This window comes from Solea senegalensis, linkage group LG13 (genome assembly GCF_019176455.1).
Source record: "Solea senegalensis isolate Sse05_10M linkage group LG13, IFAPA_SoseM_1, whole genome shotgun sequence".
Classification (NCBI taxonomy): Eukaryota; Metazoa; Chordata; class Actinopteri; order Pleuronectiformes; family Soleidae; genus Solea; species Solea senegalensis.
Genome location: NC_058033.1, coordinates 1824467 through 1852026, shown reverse-complemented (window position 1 = coordinate 1852026; position 27560 = coordinate 1824467). Strand labels below are relative to the sequence as shown.

At 39.3% G+C, this 27560-nt stretch overlaps 2 protein-coding genes across 4 annotated transcripts in view; both read left to right on the top strand.

The window, feature by feature from the left end:
• The window catches only part of LOC122779312 (pleckstrin homology-like domain family B member 1), a 55167-nt gene extending 36040 nt beyond the window's left edge, over positions 1 to 19127 (top strand). The window contains exons 12-25 of one of the 2 annotated variants that reach the window (XM_044041501.1): positions 669 to 779; positions 886 to 981; positions 1088 to 1225; positions 1459 to 1581; positions 1725 to 1871; positions 2048 to 2188; positions 8347 to 8466; positions 8554 to 8632; positions 8879 to 9029; positions 9264 to 9354; positions 12261 to 12407; positions 13695 to 13914; positions 16199 to 16284; positions 18167 to 19127. In XM_044041501.1, coding sequence (XP_043897436.1) covers positions 669 to 779; positions 886 to 981; positions 1088 to 1225; positions 1459 to 1581; positions 1725 to 1871; positions 2048 to 2188; positions 8347 to 8466; positions 8554 to 8632; positions 8879 to 9029; positions 9264 to 9354; positions 12261 to 12407; positions 13695 to 13914; positions 16199 to 16284; positions 18167 to 18307 — 1791 coding nt within the window. In that variant the 3' untranslated portion in view covers positions 18308 to 19127. The remainder of the gene's footprint in view (positions 1 to 668; positions 780 to 885; positions 982 to 1087; positions 1226 to 1458; positions 1582 to 1724; positions 1872 to 2047; positions 2189 to 8346; positions 8467 to 8553; positions 8633 to 8878; positions 9030 to 9263; positions 9355 to 12260; positions 12408 to 13694; positions 13915 to 16198; positions 16285 to 18166) is intronic. The other variant, XM_044041502.1, reaches the window with a different exon arrangement.
• A 4707-nt stretch (positions 19128 to 23834) lies between these two features.
• On the top strand, positions 23835 to 27037 carry atf5a (activating transcription factor 5a). Of its 2 annotated transcripts, none has more exons than XM_044043045.1 (4): positions 23835 to 24010; positions 24680 to 24928; positions 25262 to 26450; positions 26538 to 27037. In XM_044043045.1, the coding sequence occupies exons 2-4, from the start codon at positions 24787 to 24789 to the stop codon at positions 26728 to 26730; spliced, it is 1524 nt and encodes a 507-aa protein (XP_043898980.1). In that variant the 5' UTR covers positions 23835 to 24010; positions 24680 to 24786; the 3' UTR covers positions 26731 to 27037. The 2 variants fall into 2 exon arrangements, with proteins under 2 accessions (XP_043898980.1, XP_043898979.1); XM_044043044.1 differs by having other exon boundaries at positions 25220 to 26450.
• Positions 27038 to 27560: the final 523 nt, after the last annotated feature.

Genomic DNA, 27560 nt, shown 5'->3' with positions numbered 1-27560 from the left:
TTAATTGTATGGAAGTGCATTGCATTCACTTGGTCTGTTTTTCAGAGTAATTTATTTTTCATCGTTTTTGGAGTATTTTTTTCTGATTTACTGAATAATTTTAAGTTTAGAGCACATTTGAAACAATAAACACATTAATTGCTTTATTCAGAGTTTGATTTATAACAACATGGACGGCTTGTTAAGTTTAATCAAGTTTTACTTTGACCTGGGTTTAAGACACTGGGAGATAGTCCTGTCCTTAAATCACATAGATGGTATTACCATTAGTTTGTCGACTTTACACAGGCACCTGAGGACTTTGCAGTTGTTCAGAAGGAAAGCTCATTCAGATCTGCTAGACAAAGCAATGTTTCCCTAGGATCAGTTGGACAGATATGGCATGCTCCATGGATGCAAGATGATGCATTTGAAAAGCATTCAGGCTGGCAACGTGGTGACTCAAGAGACGATCAGGAGACTGCTGAAAATATGGGAGTCACTTGCAGGTTGGAGGTTCTTGTGAGAGTTCTCGAAAATTGAGGGAAAAATGACTCCACAGGAGGGGGACAAAAATTAGCATGAAAAACAGAAAAAAAATTACTCAGAAAAACAGAAAAAAAATAATAGCATTCTAATTTATTACTGTTACTGTCATTATTTTGTTGACATCTTGTTTTAACCTGCAGGAGAAGATGGCAGCTCTGGAAGCTCAAATGCAGCAGTTGGGGTTACAGGCAGCACAAGACTGTGAAAGAATGGTTAAAGACAGGACACTGACTCTGCAGCTTTTACAGAAGGTTAACTTCTCATAATGAACCCAGTCTCAGCTGCGCTGCACTAGTGATAATAAGCCAGTATAACTTTAAGTGGAGTGAAGAGTGAGACTTTCGTATCATGTTGCAGGAACAAAACAGGTTGTGTACTCTGGAGAAGAGATGCCACGCTTGGACTGGAGAGAGCAATTTCCCAAAGCCCTGCAACAGCAGCCGCATGAAAGAGGTAAGCAGGAACATGAGAGACACATGACATCACCTGTTAAACTGGAGAGAAATTAACTGCAAAAGTGGACTCAAACAAAACAAAACATGGATGAACTTTTGAACAGGAATTGCTTCACATCAGCGAACCTGACCTTGTTTATGTGGATGATGCTGATAGATCTTGTCCCTCCTCTGCCTCGTCCTTCTCCTACTCCTCCTCTCATTTTCCTTCCCCTGCAGTCTGTCCTGTTGGACTGCAAGAGGTAAATTTACACAAAATCCTATTTGAAACAATCCCTAACAGTTTTAATGCTTTATTGCTGTTTATGTGAATAAAACAGGCATGCTGGTGTTTTTTGCAGCCTTTCTGTGTATGAGGAAGAAATGAGTTGTGATGGTTTCATGTTTGGTTCTTGAATCTTTGCATGACTTGTCTTGAGCAGTGGATGGTCTTAACATCTGCCTTCTGATCCCTGTGCAATGGCTGTTGATGCAGGAGTACCTCAGGCTGTCTGATGTCTATAAGATGTATGGAAATGTCTGTATGCAGCCTCATTCTTCTTCCCCTGCTGCTCTCCACTGCCCCCTCCCTGCTGTGGCTCCAGCTCTTCCAAGCGAGGTACACAGGGGCCTGCTTTCTGTGAATAATTCCTCTGAATCACAATTTAAATCAACAATGCAAATGTATGTTATCTCAAAACAGTTCTACTTGTGACTTCTTTTCCAATTTCTGCTCCTTCCCTGTTATATGTGTGTGTGTAGGACTACATCACAGTCAGTCAGTTAAGTCAGATTTTTGGGATGAAGAGACTGAATCCCTCAGCTTCTGCCTCTATTCCATCATTCCCACTTGCCTCTGAATCCTGGCACTCCAATGCATGTGGTCCTTCTTCCTTTCTATCTGCAAAGGTTTGTTTTTTAGGTTATATAACGAGCAACATTACTGGTGATTGATCTGTCACTGAATTTCAAAAAAGATACTCTTTGATACTGTCTCTCTGCCTGATGCTCTTCTCTCTGGTGCTGCTGCTGCTGCTGCTTTACTGCTTCTTTTTTCTTTGTCTGTATGCGTTTCATCACCTCAGAGTCAGCCTGAGCTGAGCAGAAATGCAATGCCTCCTATTATTCTGGAGCGCTGGTACCAGGATATCATGGCTGCTGGAGAGCCTCACTCATGTCCTCCACCATTGCCTGCCAAGTCTTTTTCCACACGCAGACATGGGCAGGTAAATTCTCCACTCTATCACTTTTCCTGCTTCTGTGTTCTCTTGGTTGCTTCCTCTGAACAGAAGACACGGTAGTATGATTAAAACAAGGTTTTATGCGAGCATGTTCAGCCCACACCCCTGTCACTGTGCTGATCTTTATTCTTAAAAAGCTCTTTGCTAATCGCAATCTAATGCAATCTAACAATAAGACTTCAGAGGAAGACAGCAGTGTTGCAACAACGACAACTTTATTTTTAATTAAGCAATATGTTTTTTTCCAATGCAATATAGTGTGATACATCAATTTACATTAAATTCATATTTGTCCTACCGGAACCATTGGATCCATATAGCACCACAAAATGTAACATCTAACACATGAAACGCAACAAGGTAACAGACAGACAGACAAGTGAGACGGAGAGACAGATAGAGGACGAAGGACGATGACAGAGCTGGCAAGACGGGACTGGACGATTAATACCAGGATGCATTCTTAATAATTGAGTGGTCTGTAATTCATATTGGGTGGTCATGGTTGACTTTGAAAGGGCTTGGTAACATGTTATGCTTGTGTGTAAGTGTTGCTCGTGTGTGCCTATGTGTAGAATGGAGAATTTTTGGGGGAAAGGAGGAATAAAATTAAATAAATAAAAAGGAAAAAGGGGGCAAGGGGAAAATGGGGGTTATAGAGCAGAGGAGGGAGTTGTCTGGTAATATGTATGGCTTATAGTTATGTTTTTGCTGAATTTAGAAATGATAGAAATAGGGACCAGGTGTTTTCAAAGGCTGACATTTGCTTCCTTCTCTGTGCATGATATGTTTCTATTGTAATGTATTCTGCGATTAAATTTGTCCAGTGATTGATATGGCAGGATTTTATTTTTGACTTCCAGTTTTGGAGGACTACTTTCTTAGCGACAGCTAGAGAGATGACCAGGGGGTTCTTGAATTTTTGCGGGAGGTGGACTATGGAGATGTCACCAAGAAGACAAAAGTATTGGAGTTGATGGGATTCAGTAGTTCAGGATGGTAGAGTGCCTCAGTAACCGTGATCCAAAAAGAGTAAACTGGTTGACTGAGCCACGCATTGTGAACAAATACCTGTGTTGGTTAAACCCATTTTGAACATTTTACTTTGAGTGATGTGAGATCTGTTAATTACTTTATATTGTATAAGCTGTAGATTTGTGTTGGCTGTCATGAAAAATGTGTTGTTGCAGATTTGTTCCCAGTAATCAGGGTTGGGAGAGAAAGCCAAGTCATTTTCCCACTTGGTTGTTGTTATTGTTGTTGTAGGGTTTGTAATTCAATTCAAGTCAATTCAATTCAATTTTATTTGTATAGCGCCAAATCATAACATACATTATCTCAAGGCACTGTACATAGACAACATCAAGGAGAGCAGAGAACCCCAACAGTTCACACAATGAGCAAGCACTAGGCATCAGTGGAGAGAAAAAACTCCCTCTTAACAGGAAGAAATCTCTGACAGAACCAGGCTCAGAGATGTGCGGTCACTTGCCTCGACCAGTTGGGGTGAAAGGACAATGGGGGACAGCAGAGAGGCGAGGGACAGAAAGGGGGGAGGGAAAGGACAAGAGGGAGATGAGGTAGAGACAGAAGAGAGAGAGAGACCAGGAGCAGATACACAACAACTGTATCAGGTTACAAGTTTATACAGTCAATGATATCGACTTTTTAATTATGGCACAATAATAATGGTGATGACCTGTATTTTGTGACCCAAGTGGTCTATTAGGGTGATAGGGTAAGACTAGGTCTTTCAGGTATGAAGGGGCCTGACCATTAAGTGCATTGTACGTGAGGAGGAGGATTTTAAATTGAATTCTAAACTGTACGGGGAGCCAGTGTAGAGAAGCTAACACTGGAGTTATATGGTCTCTCTTTCTAGTTCCTGTCAGAACTCATGCTGCAGCATTTTGAATTAACTGAAGGATTCTAACAGACTTGTTGGAACATCCTGCTAATAAGGAGTTACAGTAATCTAATCTAGATGTAACAAAAGCATGAACTAGTTTTTCAGCATCCTGTAAAGACAGAATGTTTCTAATTTTCATAATGTTCCGCAGGTGGAAGAAGGCTGTTCTGGAAATGAGTTTTATATGTGAATCAAATGACATTTCCTGGTCAAAAGTAACTCCAAGGTTCCTCACAGTGGAACTGGAAGCCAGCGTGATGTCATCTAAAGTGACAATGTGGTCAGAAAGTTTTTCTCTGAGGTGTTTAGGGCCGAGTATAATGACCTCAGTTCTTTCTGAGTTTAAAAGTAGAAAGTTACAGGTCATCCAGGACTTAATGTCTCTGAGACATTCCTGGAGTTGAACAACCTGATTTATTTCATCCGGCCTCATCGATAAATATAGCTGTGTGTCATCTGCATAACAATGAAAATGTATGTTATGCTTTCTAATAATGTTCCCTAGAGGAAGCATATATAAGGTAAAAAGTATAGGCCCAAGCACTGAGCCTTGTGGAACTCCACAATTAACTTTTGTTTGTAGTGAGGCTTTATCATTAACGTGAACAAACTGGAATCTATCAGATAAGTATGATTTAAACCAGCAGAGGGCAGCACCTTTGATACCAAGAGTCTGCTCCAATCTCTGCAGTAGAATATCATGATCAATGGTGTCAAATGCAGCACTAGGATCTAACAGAACAAGTAAAGAAACTAGACCATCATCATTGTATATAGCTGAGAGATTAATTTTGTGAAGTTATTTATTTTCTTGAGGTTTTCTATAAGGTCAGAGGGTTGTAATGAACAGTTGTGTGCAAAAGTGTTTGCCTAATTTCTTATTTTTTTGCATATTTGTCATACTTAACATGGCCCCATGTGAAAAAGTAATTGCCCCCCTAACCACAGCAGGTCACTGTGACCTGCTGTCACCACATTTTGGATTTTGGAAAATTTTACTTGCCACACCCAGGCCTGATTACTGCCAGACCTATTGAATGAAGAGACGACTTAAATAGAACCTGTCAGACAAAGTGAAGTCGGCCAAAAGATCCCAAAAAAGAAAGACATCATGCCGCGATCTAAAGCAATTCAGAACAAATGAGAAACAAAGTAATTGACATCTATCGGTCTGGAAAAGGTTACAAAGACCTTCCTAAAGTTTTGGGACTCCAGAGAACCACGGTGAGGGCCATTATTCACAAATGGAGAAAACATGGAACAGTGGGCAACCCCAATACCCCAATATCACAGCAATGACTCATCCAAGAGGTCACAAAAGAACCCAGAACAACATCTAAAGAACTGCAGTCCTCACTTGCCTCAGTTAAGGTCAGTGTTCATAATTCCACCATAATTCCCATAAGAAGGAGACTGGACAAAAATGGCCTGCATGGCAGAGTTCCATGGCAGAGTTCAAAAAGAACATTAAGGCTTGTCTCAATTTTGCCAAAAAACATCTTGATGATCCCCAAGACTTTTGGGAAAATACTCTGTGGACTGACGAGACAAAAGTTGAACTTTTTGGAAGGTGTGTGTCCCATTACATCTGGTGTAAAAGTAACACCACATTTCAGAAAAAGAACATCATACCAACAGTCAAATATGGTGGTGGTAGTGTGATGGTGTGGGGCTGTTTTGCTGCTTCAGTACCTGGAAGACTTGCTGCGATAAATGAATTCTGCTGTCTATCAAAAAATCCTGAAGGAGAATGTGCGGCCATCTGTTCGTGACCTCAGGCTGAAGCAAACTTGGGGTCTGCAGCAGGACAATGATCCAAAGCACACCAGCAAGTCCACTTCTGAATGGCTAAAGAAATGTGTGGCCTAGTCAAAGTCCTGACCTGAATCCTATTGAGATGCTGTGGCATGACCTTAAAAGGGCAGTTCAAGCCTGAAAACCCTTTAAATCCTCCACAGCGTTGTAAAAGACTCATTGCAAGTTATCACAAACTCTTGATTGCACTTGTTGCTGCAAATGGTGGCCCAACCATTTATTAGGTTTTGGGGGGCAAACACTTTTTCACACAGGGCCATGTAGGTTTAGATTTGTTTTCCCTCCCTTAACAATAAAAAATTTAAAAAACGCAGTCGTCTTTGACTAATATTTAAATTTGTTTGATGATTTGAAACATTAAAGTGTGACCTATGTCTACGTTTTCAAAACCAGCGCCCCTAGCGGTTGTATACATGACAGCAACCTGGTACCTTGGAAGTGGTATCTAGTAGCTTCGCTGAGGTCGCCACTGTGCTCAAGTGTGGTCGACAAGGGTTCGACTAACTATAACTATGCCACCTTTTTAATATATTTTTACATTTTTACTGCCTAACCCTGTCTTTTTTGCCCTAACCCTAACCTCAGTAACACCTGTGTGTATTCAAGTTCAAAAATACTGCATCAGTATTGTAAAAAATACCTTTAGGTTGTATTCAGGGGTTGGAAAAAATTACCCATAGTTACGTTTCAGTTGGAGGACAGGTTGAGAATCCCATGCATCATCTGAGAGGGGTAGTAAGATAGATTTGTTATACGTTTGCTACCTGAATTCATTTGATTATACTATTTTGTCGTATTGCTGCTGCGAGAGGTTCAATAAAAATGGCAAAGAGGGAAGGCGAGAGAGGACATCCCTGTCTGGTGCCCTGGTGCAGTGTGAAACTGGCCCTGGGTGATGTGTACATTGTTTTAATCCAGTGGAGAAAATACTCTCCAAAGCCAAACTTGTAGAGAGTATTGAATAAAAATGACCAATTTACCTTATCGAAAACTTTTTCTGCATCAAGTGAAATGATAATAGTTTTCTGTTGTGTTTCTTGCGATATATTAAAAAGGTTGAACAATCTGCGGACAATATCTGTGGCGTGTCTATTTTTTATGAAGCCTGTCTGATCTGGATGAATGAGTATGGGAATGACTGTTTCTATTCTGGTGGCTAGTGCTTTGGTGATCATTTTCAAGTCAGTGTTCAGTAGTGAGAGAGGTCGGTAGCTAGAGGGATGAGATGTATCTTTGTTTGGTTTTAACAGTAACGTCATGGCTGCTGTGTTCATGTGTTTGGGTATGGTGGAAGTGATTTATATTTCTATAGTTACTCTGTTGAATAGTGGTGATAATATGTCCCAAAAGTGTCTGTAGAATTCAGCTCGTAGTCCATCTGGTCTGGGAGATTTGTTGCTAGATTTGTTTAAAACTGAGACTTGCTTATTACGACCAGAATTAACCTGTGCTTAAAGCTATTATCCTGTGAGCCGCCAAGTTGACAACTCTCAGAACTTTTCTTCTGATTATGTTGAGGCTTTGGGTTGGCCAGGCCTCTTCCTGCCAGCTTCCGAGTGCCTTTTGATGCCGAAGGAAACTGTACTCACTGACACCTTGACTTTATTTGCAATTTCTGTGTAGGAAAAACCTACATTTTTACATACAATACTGTCCAAATAATGCTCTCAAGGGTATGGTACCGCAATGTGTTCCAACACTACTTTTATGCAGACAGAGGGGGTTGTAAGTAATCAACAAAAGTTGGTACACCTGTTGGAATTGGTAGCACCAACTGTCAAGGTCTGATTTACCTCCATTCCTACAGAACAGCTTTTAGGTTTTAAACCATTGGCTTGATCCCCGAAAAAGGCCTTTTGTATGATTCTGAAATGTACACTATTTTTCACTTGTGGGTATCCTTATCTTTTCTCTTTTTTTACCTCTGGCAGTTCAGCACATACCTTTGTACCATTTCAAGGTATTCATTGAACATTGAATTTCAATTAAAAACTGGACAAATTGGCATGTTTGTGGACTGTGGGAGAAAACCAAAGAACCCAGAGAAAACCTACAGTATATGCACACCAGACAACCTGTAAACTCCACACAGAAAGGGTCGCGCACCCAGGTCTTTTTCCTTTAAAGGGAGTGTGTTTGCCTGTGTCTCATTTGCATGTAAAGGGACCATGCACAAAAACCGAGTGTTCTGAAAGGGGCGGGTTTAGCAGGGTTATTGAACTACTATGATGCTTCATCCTTATGGTATTTTGACCAAAGCATGTCACTGACATGTTCATTAGGACACCAGGGAACTATTTTAATGGGGGAAATAGGGTATAATATGTCCCCTTTAAGGCAACAGTGTTAGCCACTACCCATCGTGTGGCCCTCCAAGTAAATATAAAAACTAGCAACCGGTGTGTCCTTCTCTCCTCAGCTACTTAAGTCCAAATCAGACTGTGAGGTTGAGCAGATGGCGTTATGCTGTCCTGTCAGCAATGCTGGATCCCTGTCACACTCCAACTCAACTGCTGTTGAGAAAAATGAGGTGCCCAAGGTGAGCACAGGATCCTCACAGCTGAGTTGTAACTGAACCTTTGATTTATTTCATTGTGTTTCACAATGCTTTCCATGTGCTTTTCAGGGATTACAGTTAGTGCTGGGAGAGATGGCAAATCCATTAGACATGGACCCCAGGAGGCAGGTGGTTGTGCAGAGCAAAGGTACATCTCATCTAGTCAACACACTAAACGTCAGCTGTCTACAAGCTTCCTCCACCGAGAACAACTGTGAATTATTCAGAAACATGGAGGATAACTGTAGCCTCTTGCTCACGGTGTATTTAATAAATGACTGATTTTAGCATGGTCTGTGTCTGATCACAGTCAGTTTCTGGCTATGACTTGGCTTCATCAGTAGGGGGCACTGTGAGATTGTGACAGCTGTCTCTGCACCCTGTCTGTGCACAGATGTGTTTCCCTCTCCCTCGGCTTATCACTCCATCCTGAATCGTCAGTCACCATCGGGTGGAAACCAGGCATATGACACCCTAAGCCTGGAGAGTTCAGACAGCATGGAGACCAGTGTCTCCACTGGCAACTCTGCATGTACCCCAGAAAGGTGAGAGTGGAAGATTAGACATTGGCTCTGTTTCCGTGGGAACACTTGAGTCTGCCCTATCGCCACTGAGAAGGGTCACTGCTCTTTTTCCTCTTCAAGGTTTTTTTTAGATGTTCAACAACTGTTTTCAGGTGCTCATGAAGAAAACATTGTCTTTCAGACATGTCTCTTTACTTTTTTCATGCCTTGTCACAAAGCTGTGTGATCAGACGCTCCTCTCTGTGTGTGTTGTAGCACCTGCGGGTTAGAGGCCCATAGGATAGAAGAGATGGAGAGGATGTTGAAGGAAGCACAGCAAGAGAAAGCCAGACTGATTGAGAAACGAGTGAGTTCCCAACTTTAGTACTACAGAGTTCAGATGTGAATGTATTGTATTAACAAAAGTGAACATCAGTAATTTTAATCTTCCCAACCATCATCTCCATTGTGGACATTTAGCATTTCCCAGAACTGCAGGGATTAGCTGACTTTTAACTCTTCAATTTGTTTCGCAAACACGTTTTCTTATTTGTTAAAATCCTCTTCATGGATATCAACAAAATATCTGAAATTATACTGGGCCCTTTAAAGAGGTCAAAACAAAAGAACTGAATTTAACAGAAAAGAAAGTAACTTAACAGCACCAACTGACCCAAGAGCCAGGCCAGTTTGACACAAAGGGGTCAAATAGACAGATGACTCAATTATAAACAAACTACAAAAATCACTGTAATGTCAGTAATGCTAAATTATATTAAATAAGAATGGGTGCTTCATTATAAAATGGTGATTGTCCCATACAGCTTCACCCCGTAATGGAGTCACATGAGTGTGACGTCATTGGCTGAGATGCCCCGGCTTCATGTTATGAGTGCATGTTAAAAATGAAGTACCGTGACCACACAGTCGTGTCCGTGTATTTGCCTGAGTGAAAATGGAGGAACCAAATGCAGGTTGAAAAAAATAACAAGAGTTTAATGAAAAAAAAGAAAACAAAAAGACCTTTTAAAGCCGTCATTTCAGTTCTGTACTGATGCTGAATAACAAAACAACTGTTTAAATTCATTTGCATCCACATCACTGATTCTAATCAATATGATGTGTTGTGCACAAACCGCGACACAAACACCAAAGTATTTTTTCAATGCCTATTTATTTCAGTCAGGCCATAAAGTCTTCCATAGGCTATAAACTGCAAGCCTATCTTTCTTTTGCCGATGATCTGTCTGTGGAGATGGGTAGCATGTTTTCCAAAACCTGTGCTTTTATCTGTAAAATTTTACCATTGGACTCTTGGACTACTAGCCTGATATTGCTAAAAGAGATCCAAATAAACAATTAAACATACCGTGCTATTGTTTTATCAAGTTGTGCCTGGCTATGGGTCCGTCTTTCGAACTGGAGTGGGTGTGTGCTCGCTGCTGTGACTCTCGTTCTTGGATGCTGTGTTAGCTACCTTAGCTGCTAACTTTGTCGAAGCATGCCGCTTCTCCAGGTGCTTCAGCAGATTGCTGTTGCTGTTGTTCACCGTAGAAAGTATTTTTGTTACCTACAAGTTACCGAAATGCTGTTTCTCCCTCTGCTCGCCAGTTGAAAATAATGTGAATTCCTCCACAAGGAGAAACTTATCTTCCCCTCTCACTCGCCATCATGCCGTGCCCTGACCTGTCCAGTCCTCTTTATGTGTGGGACGCTAGAGGATGACAAGTGCTTTGTTTTTCAATTCAATTAAACTTTATTGATCGCTAAAATGTTATGGGAACTGTGTGCCGTTGTAAAACCTCACCAAAAGGAACGGAGTAATGCAGCGTTTGGTAACGGAAACGGAGTTACTGAATTTAAAAAAAACATTATTAGTTACATTATTAGTTACTGAATAAAGTAACGGCGTTACTCATAACGCGTTACTACCCAACACTGCTTCTAAAGCAGTTGTTTTCAATGTACTGAATCATTATAATTGGTTAATTAAAAAGATTTTTTCTGTGCTTCCTCCATGACACAGTCACTGAATACAGCAGCAAGGTTTGTGATTGCGGGGTTTCAGCAGTGCTGTCAATAAATACACCCATCTCTGGAGAGTAACCCACGATTAATGTTGGAGATTAACCCACGTTTTCAGGATTGTTAAGTCTTTTTAACTGATCTACAGTTCGGCAATGTTCGGTTTGATTTTTGTGCCACATCCTGTGATGGAACTCTGACCAATCAGTGCATGGCAGTGTGATGATGTCACGCATAGTGTCAGCTCAGCTCGCTTGGAACCTCGCTAGAACACGTCTAAATTACTACCAGGTACTATCGCTAATGGAAAAGCAGAATAACCGTGCTGTGCCGAGGTGAGACAGTGGGACAGTGCATACGATCACAGGGGAAGTCAAACTTGACATAGAGAAAACAGAACAGCAGAGAGTTGGAAGACAATCCAATCCAGAGGTTGTGACAAAGCTAAACATCTGGTTGTTTTGGCCATCCAGACATGAAGATGATTTTAATGTATAACAAAAAAAAAGTCTTTCAGAAACAAATTACAGACTGAAGCTTTAACTGACGATAATTAACAGAACAAAATCATTTGAATCGTTTTGAAACAAAAAATTACACAACACAGTTCCAACCACAGCTTTTCTGTGACACAGTTTATGATAGAAAATGAAATGTGCTTCGGTTTTGGAAAACAGGCAATCTGAAACATTTGCAGGCATTTGTCACTATTTTCGTACATCACAACATTGTGTGTGTGTGATTACATGAGAGTTGGCCTATCAATATATATGCTTACACAGTTGGTTTTAGGTAGTGGGTAATATGAAAAAAGCCTGTTTTAATATTATAATTAAAAATCAATGTGTCAAATGTATTCAAATTACATAAAACAATCACATTGATGTTCAGTGTAATAAGCACTTACATGTTTGTAACATTCACTTTTTAAAAGAAAAATGTCTTGTGTAGTTTTTATTGTGTAAGTTGAAACAAAGCGTACCTGTATGTAAGTGTTTGAACGTTGTAAAGAGTCATTTTACATCAGCAAAGCTTCAGTGCACAGACTTAAAGGATATACTTTACAAAACCCTGGATTGGGACTTAAATTCCTCCTCTGATAGTCATCCACTTTGTATTGCAATATTTGCCTTCCATTAACATATTCTCCCCGTTGCCCCTGTTATTTTTTTCTCTTCTCTTCTCTTCTGTTCTCTCCTTCTCCTCCTCCTCCCCCTCCTCCCCTTCCTCCTCTCCCATCACTCCCAGGAGAGGGAAGTGCAGGCTCGACGACAGATGTTGGAGGAGGAGCGGGGGAGGAGAGAGGAAGCCGAGAGGAGGCTTCGGGACGAGGCGGCCCACAGGCAGAGGCTGGTAGAGGAGGAGGTGAAGATGAGAGAGAAACACTTCTCCCAGGTCAGTGGAGCAGCAGGAGGAATCAGAAAGTAAAGCGAGGATGAGAGGTGTGACAGTAAAAGGAGGGATATGTGATGAGGGATTTATGGGAAGATCACAGATTGTCAAGGAAGGGAGAAGAAGTGGGAGTGAGAGGAGAGAGCAGGAAGGAAATGAGTTGACCTGGAGGAATATAAAACATACACTTAATTTAAGCTTTTATTCAATAAATAAAAGCTATTATTTAAAGTATTGTATTGTTTTCGTCGTATGAGAATAGGTAAAACCAACACACATCACTCAACTTCAAGGTACAGTGTGTACAATTTAATAACATGAATTGGTGAAACCTCATGTTGCAGTTGAATACCTCACCGAACCATTGGTTCTCAGTTGTGTTAGAGAACCAATGAAGCCTTCCTTTAGCATCAATGAAACTATTAACTAAAATTTAGCATCAAATGAACCCATTAAGCCTATTTTGTAGTTCTCTGCTCGAAAATTGCACACTTATAAAGAAATGAGTATATCTCTGCAACCACAAGGTATATTTGAATACTTTAGGTGTCGTAAAGGGAACACTTGTGGGATTTGTTAAGATGTGTAAATATCAGTACATCTGTTACTGGTGAAGAGTAAATGAAGATGGCACACAAAAAAAGCTGACCAAGGTCCAGATGTAAGTATACAGCAATTCATACGATCGGGTAATTGTACATTTAGAAAATAAGTGTAATAATTAATAATACATTTTTAAATGTTGAAATTTGGATGTTAAACACACTGGTGTCCACTCATACCATAAATGCAATTGTTGTTGTTTTTAAATCTAAATTGAATCATAATTCACAAAATTGACATCATGTGCTCGTCTTCTCATAGACTTCTATTCAAACACAGTTCAATAGGTCACCCCCTGGTGGCTATTAAATTTATTGTTAATTTTGGAGTCTCACTGTCTCTGACAACATGTCTGCCAGCCAGGAGGCAAGGAAAATCATTTTAGCCACTTAAATAAAATAAAACCGCAGCTGCTTACGTCTACAAAATCCTTAGAATACTCAAAATGTTAAAATAGACTAAATATTAAAGTCATTATCCACCATTGACCAGTTGTTCAGAATATCAGTGTCAGTGTATAAGTCAGTGTTACACCAGGTCAAATTATTTTCACACTATTTCATTTGCTTTGTTTTCCTGGCTTTCAGAATGCAGAATTATATTTAAGCAAGAAAAACTAACCCCCATTGATTTTCCCTATAATTTCAAACCATTTATTGACCAGAATTAAAAAAAATTTCTTCACAGGCCCGGCCAATGACACGTTATTTGCCCAACCGAAAGGAGGAGTTTGACCTGCGTGCCCATGTGGAGTCATCTGGCCACAGCATAGATACCTGCCCCTTTGTAATCCTCACAGAGAAGCTGTGTAAAGGCCACCTGGTAAAGATGGGCGGTAAAATCAAATCATGGAAGAAACGCTGGTTTGTCTTCGACCGTCTCAAGAGAAACTTCTGCTATTACATCGGTAAGGATTTCAGTTTTAAAATGAGAATGTATGGATTTCATATTTATTTTGTTTTTTTGGTTACTTATGAACTTATCTTATATGTTTGTTGCTATCCTATATGTTAAGAGAGAGCGAGAGAAAGAGTTGATTTTAATGGAAACCTTATGTATAATATTGGCCACTCTGCTAGCTCTGTGTTCTTCTGTGAATAATGTGTAATGGAGTAAAGTGCTGTATATATAGATGAGTGTATATGAGTATTTGGGCGTGAATGGGTGGAAACTGACAGATCATCAAGACTAGAGAAGTGCAGATTGTTTGTCATTTTGTTTGAGACTATCTCATGGCATCAGCACGAGCAAACATGAGGCAAGTAGATACAGATGCTTGTATTGAGATGTTTGTATTTTGTTTCCAAAGAAACACTTCCAATGATTGGATTTTCTGCAATGAATCCTTATTATTCAATATCTAAGAATCATGGGCCTTTTCCCTCACAGCTAACTGTGATGTTATGCACTTTGCTTAATAGAGGTCTGGCCTGTGAGATCTGACCAGAAAAGTTGTGTTAGCTATTGAGATTGTTTATCAAAGAGCATTCCAAAATTTGCCAACACAACACAACATGTAGAGGTTAATTTGACACTCCAAAAAAATCACTGTGTGTTTGTGGTGTAATCTTTATCTTCCCAGCTGTATAGCTATATGCTGTTCACCCAACAGCAGTGCTGTGACTCACAACACACTAAATAATTATGTACAAAGATGCTGATGATGACGTGTCAGACATTTAGAAAGAGAACATTTATATTTAAATAACTGAACAGAGACCAAAGTAATACAGGGCATTATTTCGACCGTAACAAAAATCCATTATAATAATTTGACTGTATTATGGACTGGAGATGTGATCGCCGAGCCCTCTATCGTTTCCACAAGGTCGGCATTTTTTTTACACTTTGGATTCCCTAGTATAAAGCTGACTTGTCCTTACTTACTTACTTTATGTGACAACATTACTACTACGGTGTGGGATAAGTAATATTCCTGGAAAACATGATAAATGACAGTACCTTGTCGAATGACAGCAACGTTGTGCTGATCTGAGGAGCAGTGGAGGAGGTGGCATGTCACAGCGTCAGAGTGGTATTTACGACAGTGCAGTTACACTCGACACTGGGGGGGCGCTTGTGGGTCAGAAATCTAAAATAATGCCCTGTATTACTTTAAGTTTAAAAAAAAAAACACAAAGTATGTTCTCTTTGCTGCTCTCTCTCCTCTCACTTGCCCAGACTTTTCACCCCTTCATGTCTGATGATGGTGATGATGGTGGTGATGAAATACGATGCAATACTTTCTTTAGATGTGTTTTTCTTGGGGAGGAGTCTAGCTCCTGGCATGTTCGTAAAAAACAAAACTTACATTTCAAAAACATTTATTTCATTACTAAGCAGATTTGACTTCAGGAAAGGGGTGAGCAGGAGAAAGTATTTAGTGCATTTCAACAGATTGCACTTAATTTCAGTGGGTGTTTGTTTTTGAGCCATTTTTGTATGTTTTCCATGCACACTGGAGTGTGCATGGAAAACATACAAAAATAGACAAAAATAAAAGGCCACTTTCTTAATAATAAAAAAAAATTCGATATAATCTTTAAACTGATTTAATTCAAAGAAAAGCCTCCTTCACACTTAAATGGCCTACAGTTCTGCCCCAAACTAGAAAAAAGTATCAGTCCACTGTGATAAGCTCCATCCACTGAATTTGTTGAAGCATATCTAGCAAACTCCTCAGTGTGGAGTGAGACGTGCTTAAAGGTATGTTGTGAACAAAAAGCAAAACTCCTGATCACTGGACAGAAGCTCAGAGCTGCTTAAGGGAAATGTTGAAATGTAAGATAATGTCTCATAATCAAAAGAAGCATTTCTTTTTGAGCCTTACAAAAATATCTCAACATCACCAGCAGGGTAAAAAAAAAATACAACACAGGGACAATTCAAAGACTTGAAGCAAACAAGTCACATTAAAGGGATAGCAAGGACTTCAGGCATAACTTGAAATAGACTTGATACATGGCTGCTCATACTTTATTTATGGTTTACATTTTGCTGGGAATTCACACTTTTCGTCTATAAAACATTTTTTGTCTCTCTTTTACTTTAAACTGCAACAACCTATTATAATTAAGAATACGTTTGACCACAACAACTAAAAGAAATAATGATTCCCACATTACTGGCTTTGTAATGGCAGTGGTCAGGCATAATGTAATAACCTATTTGTTTTCTATTTCTTCTCTTAGACAAGCATGAAACCAAGCTGAAAGGACAGATTTACTTTCAGGCTATCGAGGAGGTTTATTATGATCATCTACGCAGTGCCACTAAGGTAAACTTTTTTTATTCCTTATAAATAATAAAATAAAATAGAGTAATTTATTGTGATTGCATTGTAAACAATACAACTCAATTTCCCAAAAATTTGCAAATGTTCACTCCTCCTAAAATGCACACTTACATACTCACACACAAAAAAAAATCAAAACCAATAATGTAAAAACAACATGAAATTACCTTTAACCCTAAAAAATGCATATTTCACATCTCTATAAGGCCACATCTGCACTGGAAGAGGGAAAAAAAACAAAACAATCTTTTTCTTTGCATTGTTTCAGGAAATATCTCCTTCCACACATAACCCCCTGAAACGACTCAAAACTTTGTAGTACATATGCCAGCACTGTAGTTAATGTGCGCTAACATTACACCAAGAAACAGAAAAAGACGTTGTAAACATTAGATATAATAACAGAAATGGAGACAATGGAGACAGAATGAACCGAGTCAGAGGAAAGAAAGGGAAATAATGTTTTTTAATCGACTTTGACTTTTTTAATAATAAAAAAAGCAATTAGCGACTTTCTGTTATAAACTTAAATATTTTACGAGAACAATTCTGCCACACGAGTGAGATCCATCTATGCATGCAAACACACACACACACAGAAGCGCTGTGTGAGCGCAGTTTTCTCCTCTCTTTATTTATTTTTAATTTTTCACCCCTGTGTGTGAAATCTCTAAAGACAGGATGTGTTGTAGTGATATCTAGCGTCTTTTCTGACTGAAAAATACGCCTCTCCGGAATTTCAGAATTCTGAGAAAAAGAATACTCACTTTGATCTCAGAATTCATTCTGTTTCATTATTATTTTTTTCTTTCATTGTATTTTTCCATGTGGCCCAAAAAAAGTCAGAATTTTGACTTTTTCCTCAGAATTTTAGAGTTTAGTTCATCTAAGGACACAGGGTGAAAACTGTTTTTCAGTGTCGAGATGCAGCATTTCAGGGCTCTATAGTGTCTTTCAGAGGGCAGCAGGGTAATTGGGTGGTGGAATGGGTGTTGTCTCTTACAATCCTACAGACAAATGCCTTTTGAGTTATTTTAACCACTTACTGGTTAAAGGAGGCAGTAATGCAACATTATGAACGCCAACTCCCATAAAGAAAAGTATAGGTTTTAAGAAGTGACTCCAAACTAGCCACTAAAACAGGGAGCATTACATTTTGATTTCAAGCTTTGACTTTGGAACAGACAGAAAGGCCTCACCTGAGGATCTAATGGCACTTTTCCATTATACAGATCTAGCACTACTCGGCTCAGCTCGACTCTTTGTGTTTGATTTGCTTTTTCATTAGGCGAGGTTCTAAGCGAGTTTAGCCGATATGAAAATGGGAAGTCAACAGACTGCCACAAGAATCAAACCCACCATTTTTAAAAACCGGCAAGAGCATTACAGCGAGCATACATGGCTGTTGTCCAGAAAAATACGCCGTGGTCTGTCGACGAGGTGCAGACGTTCCTGTATTTGGTGGCTGATGAGAGGATCCTTTGTGTTTGTGATGTCACCCGCCCACATTGAGGATGTATCACAAAGTAATGGAACATGACGTGCCAAACTGAGTAGAGTCGAGTATATGGAAAAGCAGTGTAAGCATACGAGCTGGTTCACATGGACTGGCTTAAACTTGAACACTTACCCATTTTTCAAAATAGTACATAGTTTTTTTTTAGAATAAAACTACATTTACAGCAATTCAAAAAATATTGGATTGAACGAATTAGTTTTTGTTATCTAAAATCTAAATTTAACTTAACTTACAAAAGAGTTAAAGGCCGTTCATACATGAAAGGGAACATATGGCTCCAACCCTGACTTCCATTTTTGCTTTCATGCCCTAAAATGCTCCTTCTCTCTGTCTGTGATCCTCCAGAGTCCCAATCCCTCTTTGACCTTCTGTGTGAAAACCCATGACCGACTTTACTACATGGTAGCCCCATCCCCAGAGGCCATGAGGATCTGGATGGATGTCATAGTAACAGGTGCTGAAGGCTACACACAGTTCATGAGCTGAGGGACCAGCGGGCGACAGATGAGCGGAGATGATGGGATGGAGCTGCTCCCTTCTAATTGTGCTGAGGCTGGAGCTGAGATGGATGATACACAGCAAATGTGTTATAATTGGACATCTGTATGACATGAATGTTTATAATTTGTAAGAAGGATAAATAGACTGAACAAACTGCCAAAGAAACAAGACCACATTTAATACATTCTGTTAAGGATGATATCCTTTTTGAGGTTTTTAAGAAACACTTTTGTCATATAAGCTCAAACTGTTTACACTTCCAATTTTATTGATTTCTGCTTGCAGTGTTATCACTCTTACTGATGCCTTTTCCCCTTTTGATACATATGTAGGTTGCTAAACATTTTTCAGATTAGAAAAAGATTTATAATATTTGAAAACACATTTAAATAATGTGTGCCCGCACCTCCATGCGTGCCTCGAGCTGGAACCCGTTCATTCACCGCACAGTACTAGTTTATTTTCGTGGGGATCGGGCAACGTACGACACAGTTAGAGGGCACTTCCTGTTTGAAATGGCTGACTTCCTGTTGGGTCAAAGGAGTGTCTGTAAACGTGTTCAGAGAAGTTCCCTTGTCTCACATATGAAAGTTTGTGCAGATCGTACAATGTTAGACTTCACTTCCTGTTTCGAGCGTTCCACTGCCTGTTGGGAGGTCGTCTTTTACGGACATGTTCAGGCCAGGTCCCTGGTGTCACATCCGGTGTATAAAACAATCCCTGTTTGAGCAGTAAATGTCATATTGTCTGCTGTCACCAGGGGGCAATGTTTTCAAAATTTAATATTTTCGTATAGACATCTTCAGGGCTGGACTATCATCAATCCTAGCAAGTTTGGTTCAGATCGGACCAGGATTCGCAAAGTTGTAACAGTTGTTTTTTTTGTCGCAAAAATCTGACTTGCATTGTTGTTTCCAACACCATATAACGATATGTGATCGTATTCAACACGCATCCTCTATCATGTGTCTTCAGTGTATTCAGCAATTTTGAGTTGGATACGATGTTCTCTGTAAAAGGTATTCCCAGAATCGTAAAGAAACAGAAGAAAATATTCTGCCACCACCAGGAGGTGCTGTTTTCAAAACGTACCATTTTCAGCAATTTACAGTAGTCAGCAACTACCCATCATCAGTTTGTTTGGGATCGGACCTTCCATCGCAAAGTTATAAGAGTTTTGTTGTGTGTTGAGAAAAATCAGAATTTTCGCCAACTTTGGCGCCCCCCATTTTAAAATGTCGCATTGCGTTTGTACGCAATACGCAAGTTTTAAAAAACTTTCAACAACTCTAGATCCTCAACGGGTCCACAGTGACCTCACCAAGTTTGAAGGTGACCGCACAAAAGCTCTAGGGCAAGTTTGTTCAAATATCAAATGTCATGTTGTCTGCCGTCACCAGGGGGCGCTGTTTTTGAAATTGAATATTTTTTATAGACGTCTTCAGGGCCGGACTATCACCAATCCTAAATGCCGACCCTTTTATAAGAGTTTATTTTAGCCAGATTAGTACAGTACAAATGTCAATTCATTAATGTATTTTACATAACAACAAAACTTCATATTTACATTTTAACAAAATAATATACATTTTGGTTCTCTGGTATACATAAATATTTTATATCTAATTAATAAAGATGTGCATATAATGGCTTGTTTTTCTGATAAACTAATTGGTTGCTGACGTGAACAAACACATGCAGAAAAATCAGTTGTTTCCTAAATTAGTGTTTCACACAAGCAAGTAATGAATGACCTGCCTTCTTTAAATACCACTTTATGCTTACATTCATAGAGACACTCCACTATTTACACATGAACAGTCAGGTGTTTTTGATCGGATCATTATATCATTAACTAATTTCTCTTGTTGTTAAATATATGCCTTAAGATTATAAGGCATGTATTCAACAGGAAGTGAAATTACATGACACCTCTGAATGATTCAACCTGAAGAAATTTATGGGAGGAAAAAAAAATGGAGATGTTTGTGTTTCTTTTCACATGAAATCCTCAATGTAAATACTGTATATTCACTTGTTTTCTCACTTCTCATGCTTGGTGTGTGTGTTCTTGTATTTCTTTCCAATTTAGGAGCTTTTCTGCTACGAACACTGACCTTGTCAGGGCCAGTGGTCCACATGGAGACTGGCGGTAGCTCAGTGGTAGAGAGTTGTCTTTCAACTCAAAGGTTCTGGGTTCGGGTCCGGACTCCGCTAGTCTACATGCTGATGTTTTCTCGGGTCTGTGTTTATGAAAGAAGAGATCGTAAAGATGTAACATATACAACTCTACACAAACACATTTCCTCTGAGAAGCTACACATATTGTAACCAAATGCCATGTTTTCTTCATATGTTCAAAGAGGGGCAAAAGCTGAGGACAATAAATTGGGAGGGAGGTGATGATGAAATTATGGTGTAACCCTTACAAATCTACCATCCATGCACTTGGCATGCAGCACTGATTTCTTCTGACTTCTCTGGGCTCATACACAATAATAATGAGACAACAAATGTCATTTGATGGACTGGCCTGTCTCACTGTAGAATGATAATAAAACATTTCAAATACATTTGAAGTTTATTTTGATCTGACATTGATGTCCTACATTTAATTCAGCAGCAACATTTGGTTGTGTTGTTTGAATAACTTGAAAAGACATGAGAACATTTAAATTTTGAGATATTTTACCTATCTCTTCTTCTAATGGAATAAAATGATGTTATACACACTAGTAGGACAATAGGCACAAAGAGCAGGGTTGCCGTGAGCAGCGCCTTGGCCTTTTTTCATGATGTGCAAACAGGGAGCTCTCAGTGGACCAATTAATACACAGGGATAGAGCAGTCAGTCATTTCCTGGGAGACCATTCAACTTCTTCAGCTACTACTGTTTCAATATGGTATCCATTATGACTACATTTATTTAGATTGCATCAGGTTGTGTTTCTACAAATCCAAATCTTAGCTATCACATGGTGGTCAGTTTGCTGAGAAATGCGTCCGTAACAGGACTGTCTCTTAAAATGAATCAGATTTACACAGACCATTTCCATTTCATTCAGAATTTGTGAAATCAGATGTTGTCTTTGCACTACTAGGTTTTGAAGAATAACTACAGTAAAATTACAATATCTGATTTATGTAGACCATTTAATTCAGATTAATTGTATTTATTGTATTGTATTATTCAGATAATAAAAATACAGTTAGTCTCTGCAGAATAACAATGGTAAATCAAACTTCTTGATGTGATTATGTGAAAATCAGATCAAGTTACAGTGGGTCTTTCCTAAGTTTCTGTCACAAACACAAGTGAACATGCAGCTGAGTGGACACACTTATTAGAGTCTAGTGTCCTGTCAATGTGCAGATTCAGCAGAAGTGGAAATAAGCCCATTGCTATGGACAAAATAAAAATGACACAGATGTGCAGCTCAGCAAATGAGATGGAGGGATCGTTGGGGGAGGGAGGGAGCGCACAGAAGTAGAAGGAAGAGCGAGAGAGAAAGCGAGAGAGAGATGCAAATCCCATGGCAACAGCAACCAGAAAACAAGTCTAAAATAGGGGGCAGTGTCCACTATTACTATAGCAACAGGGAAACAGCACTTTCACTTGGCAGAAAAACAAAGCCTTAGTCCACACATAACTGTTACTGACAGATAGTATCAGTAAATTAACATTCTTTACCAGTTCTCTCACTATAGTAGTAATGAAAACTACAACTTTGTAAATACATAAAAAAATGGAATTATGATTTGACATTATTACTACAGACTGACTAAATTAAAGAAGAATATTCCTCTTTTGCCTTTTTGTCTGCATATGACTCTTTTACTTTATGTCCAAACCATTCAACTTGAGATGTTCCTTGAATATGCTAATTTCTTATCCTTTCCATCCATCAATGATACAAATAATAATAATAACAACAATAATAATAATAATGATGTCATAATAATCCTAATATTTATTAACTATTACCTTTGCTGCTGTGACACTGTAAATTTCTATAAAAGATTAATAAAAGACTAATAAAAAATTATCTTATTGTATTATTTTTAACAATAATAATAACAATAATGATGATGATAATAATAATAATTATTATTATTATTATTATTATTATTATTATTGTTGTTGGTGTTGTTTTATAATAATAATAATAACAATTATTATTATTATTATTATTATTATTATTATTATTATTATTGGTGTTGTTTTTATAATTATAATAATAACAATAATAATAATAATAATGTTGACCTGTTGATTATAATTCTTTGTGTCCTCTGGTGAAGCAGTCAAAAGACATTGTACAATTTACTTGTTGCTTGGATGAGTCACAAAACAGCATCATAGAGGCTTAAACCAGCCCAAGGAAGAGCTGCTTTTGGTGTGCATCCAGGCTCAGAAAGCACTGGTGCCATAGCCTGTGTACAAATTTGTGTACATTGATTTCTGTGGCTTTTTCAATTCATTTTATTCTATGAACCTCTGGTGAGGCTGCAATAAAGTTCGACCAGATAAATTGTAGCTCCAAATGTCACCGACTTGAAGTCAGAAATGTCAAAACTACAGATTGTGCTCCATTTGTTTACCTGAGACATGTGCACAGTCGACACTGTGAGTGCGCGTGAGTGTGTGTGTGTGTGTGAGAGAGAGAGAGCGATGATAAAACGGTCATGATTTCCCCTGCCTACTGCCGACCAATCATAATTCACATGTACCCTAATCCAACCAATCACAGTACGACAGTTTATTAAACTCGCGCAGCCAATCGCTGTGAGCACAGAACCACTGATGCAACGCGGATGCAACGAGTTTCTGCTGAACAACAACAAAGTGCGCTGTGAATCTAGTCTCTTTCAAAACAAAAGCATGCCGGCGCACACGTGAATGCGTCCGCATGTGTTCTCTTCATATTAATGCCTCTCATTCTCCCCTTGCAACGACTCTGAATTATGTGTAATTATTTACTCCATGCTCTTCACATTTAAGCAGTTTCACTGACACTTTGGTTAGAAACAGGCGTTTTTGTAAGACCATTGCCTTTAATCCCCCACGTTTTTCTTTACATACACGATTATGTAAAGAACACATTCATTTTAGACAATCGTAAATGTTTGTAAGATTTTTACTAGTTGTAGTCTGGTCAGTATATGTTATTTAACAAGTAACATATCATATAAAGTATAATAGTACATACTACATTTCTGATGAAAAAAAACTGCACAAACGTGACAGCTCATGACGGTAATATTATTACTCTATATTATTATTGCAGCAGTAATAGTGATGCTATTACTTTGAAAACACTCATGTTGGGGTGACGGACTAACTTCTCTGTCGGAGGTGAGCATCAGTGAGCAGGTGCTAGTAGTGGGACGTCCTTCATCGGGAAAAGGAAGGTGGTGGCGGAGGGATCTCGACGGAGCAGCAGTGCGGTTAGTCGCGGTGACGCAGTTGGTTGCTAGGTGTGAGCGAGCTGATGCTTTGTCAACTAAGCTGCACCTCAGTTTACAGTCTGACCACAACAAGAAACGCCTGCTTCTCCCGCGCTGTTCCGGATATTCCGAGCTTAAATATGGCTTTTTGAATTTGTTTAGCTGTTGGACCCGAAAACAAGTCGTGCTTTGCTTAAGCAACGCACCTGAACTACTCTACACGTTTTCCGCAAGAATGGAGTAAGTCATTGCTGCGCTTGTCACTTTTGTTGTCTGTTTGTTTTCTCAACTTGTGCTATAGTCTGTTCTTTGAACGTTGTAGAAGTTATTTTTCCATTTTATTTCTTCAAATATTCTATTTGCTTTGACATTTAATGCTCATTTGCTCTTGTTAACCTAAGAGCTTAGTGACTTCGTGTAAATGTGTTAAGTGTTAAATGTATGTCACTGTCAGTTAAACAGCTTAAGTGATCAAACAGATGTAATGAATTAAAATAGGTACATGTAATTGCGTGAATCCTGTTAAAGAGTATCAGGATGTCTGTGTGTGTGTGTGTGTGTGTGTAAGTGTTCTCCTGACAGCATCTCCAGGTCCCACATGTTTTCAGGTTGTCAAGTGCATTTTAAGTTGAAGCAGATCAAAACCCAGAGGACACACATCTCACCTCCATACCACACACCTCCAACTGACTGTTGTTTTTTTCAATTCTCAATAGTATTTGAAAAATGTGCATTTGCCGTTGAAATACACATTTAACATAGTTACTTGTCAACAAGCCTGATTATTGGTCATTATATGTGACTATTTCAATAATCAGTAGAGCATTTTCATCAAAACAGCCTGACACTGTTGCAAGCAGAATAACTTTGAATAACTTTGAATAACTTTGATCTCTGCTTATCCTCCAGGTTTCATAATGCTCACCCAGCCCTGCTCTTTGTGGCCCAGCTGTCAGACCCTGCCTGCTCCCAGCACATGCTTGGACTTGGACTGAATCAAAGCACCAACAGTCAAAATGATGGCAACATCAGCTGCTGTTTGGAAGAGTCTTCATGTCTGCCCGGCAGACCCCCTCGCTCTCTCTCACCCACAGGCTAACCACAGCCAATCACAGGGGTGCAGGGGGGAGGTGTCAGAGGAGCATCAGCACTTAATTGGTGAGTTGCAGTGAGTTTGCTTTTTTTATATTTTTCCCCATTTCAGGTGGGCTCGGCACTGCAGCACATTTGTCCTTCTTGAGCAGTAAGTAAAAACTAGCTTTGGCTTGTATACGATACTGATATTCTCCTACTTTATATTGAGAAAAATATGTTGCTTTGCAGTAACGATCGTCATCTTAGATCGTCAGCTTAGATAGCTGCCGTGTGTGTGTGTGCTTGAGTGACTGATAATTTACTTAATATTTGCACAAATGCTGTATTTTAGCGAATAATATTTTCCTCCACCAGATATCCTGCAACGACTACAATTTTTTCCCCCCTCCTCATTAGGTGATGGTCTCACTGACTGGATGACGGAAGAAGTGGATTTCTCCTCGTACCTCCAAAATCCTCCTTCCCCTCCCTCTTCCACCAATGCTTCCCTTCCCCCCTCACCCCTTCAGAATGATATCCAGGTGCCCTCTGACTTGGAGGTCATGACCTCCCTGCTGCAGGAGGAACTTTCCCAACTAGAAGACTACTTCCTGTCTGAGCCGGTGCCAGAAAAAGGACAGAGGCTAGGAAAATGTGACAGGGGTCCGGTGCCGGCAGGTCCTCAGCCGTTCAGTCAGCTGCCATATGTATCGTACTCTACATCTGGCCAATCAGAATCCAGTCCACTTCTTGTTACCCTGGCAACGGGAGAACTGGACCTGCTCAGTATCTGTGGGGGGCCTATTGGGCGATCCAAAATTTCAAGACACACCCCATACAGCTGCAGTCGCCCCGGTGGGTGTGGTAGGAAAAGAGTCCCTGATGGAGTGAGGTTCAGTGAAGGCTATGATAACAGTTTGTTGAGTTCTAAAGGAAACACCTCAGGTAACTCAGCAGTGAACCTGACGGCAAATTATAACTGTGGAGAAGATGAGCATCTGGTCGGTAAAAATTACTGTCTGGGTGGGGCAGTCGAGGTTAGAAGATGTGGCGTTCTACCCAAAGAAGAGAAAAACTGCTGTTTCAGTCAAAATGTGATAGGTGGTGTGAAGGGTGTTGGTGGAGGGTTTAGTTTTGGTGGATCAGTTGAAGTTCCACACAAAAAAGAGGATTTGTTAATGTATAGCATGAGAGAGGTCAGTGGAATTACCTGTAACAATGAGGTGCTGAACAATATCAAAGCAAGTGTGGATGTGACAAAAGCCAGCATGTGTTGGAAAAGTGAGAGCAGTGAAGGTTGTTTTCTTCCAACGATTCCACAGTCTGATGTCTATCACAGCTTCTTAGAAAGTGCCAATGAACAGGTCAAAGCAGAGAGTGTGCAGATAGGACAACATGACTTACACTGTCATTTCCTGGAGGATCAGGGTCCAGAGTATCTGTTGATGGCGAGGGAGAGTGTGAGTCTGGAGTCGTCAGGGCACAGAGAGACTTGCAGGCTTAAGGACGACCACTGTGACACAAAATACGAAGTGGACATCATTCCTGGTGAAGGTGGGGAACGCAAACAGAAGAAAAGGGATCAGAACAAAACTGCCGCTCACAGGCGAGTTGACGTTCCTATTTGATCAAAAGCAATTTGTGATAAAATATTTCAAACTTAAATGACTTTTCCCTGTGTTGAATAATGCAGGTATCGTCAGCGAAAAAGGGCAGAGCTAGATTCTTTGGAGGAACAGTTGCATTGCCTTGAAGGGAGGAACCGGGAGCTCCGAGACAAGGCAGAGTCCGTGGAACGTGAAATCCAGTACGTTAAAGACCTGCTGATCGAGGTTTACAAGGCCCGGAGCCAAAGGCTTAAACGGGACATAACAGCGCAACATTAGGCTCCAGCAAGTTCATGTAAAGATGGTGTAGCAGGGAAAATGTAGGAGCATTTTTTAAATGTTTGAAATCCTTTTTTTTCCATTACAAGAGGTGTGAATGCATGCTTTGCTAACATTGATTATTTCTTTCACTTAAAATCAACACTGTCCAATTCTTCCTCTGCTTTTGCACTCTAATCACCTGAGCCTGAACTGTGGTATTGCAATGCATAAAATGACAATCATCTTTAATACAGTAGGTCTCACACTGAGGGAATCTACAGTGTTGTTCTATAGGTAATGTTACGCAGGTTAAATATTTATAATACAACAGTAAAATGTTTTTTTTTAAATATAGCCTTAAATTGGAATGGATGTCAGCAATAGAACTTATTCTTTAATTTGCAATCACTGTATCACTTGCAGTTTTAGTGGAATATGTTTTTGCCCTGTATCATTTTTTATTTTTACATATAAATTTTATGTTTTATTTTATTTTTAAATACATTTTATAACCAACGTTTTTCAAGAATAATGTCTTGGCTTGCAGTTGCTATGAATATTTTAAAATATAAATGTAACTGCTGACATAAATTGTTCTGCCTTAGCAAAGTTATTATTTTAATATAGACATTTCATTCAACAATATTTTAATACAGACACAAATATTTTTAAGTGGAATTGTGTGTTTTGGGTTTTTTCCATTTTTTCTTTTAAAGTTATGTTCAAATATTCCCGATTAATTTGAAACATTTAACTACTACGTTTTTTGCAAATCAACTACAACCACCTTGCAACAGTGGCTGCAAATATTTTTGAAAAATACAGATTATTTGACCAAAAACAACAAG

Excerpts from the sequence above, each read along its gene's own strand:
- atf5a (XM_044043044.1), top strand. The coding sequence starts at position 24,787 with ATGATGGCAACATCAGCTGCTGTTTGGAAGAGTCTTCATGTCTGCCCG. Across the intron at positions 24,929-25,219 it reads GGAGCATCAGCACTTAATTG|ATATCCTGCAACGACTACAA; the intron begins GTGAGTTGCAGT and ends TTCCTCCACCAG. Across the intron at positions 26,451-26,537 it reads AACAAAACTGCCGCTCACAG|GTATCGTCAGCGAAAAAGGG; the intron begins GCGAGTTGACGT and ends TGAATAATGCAG.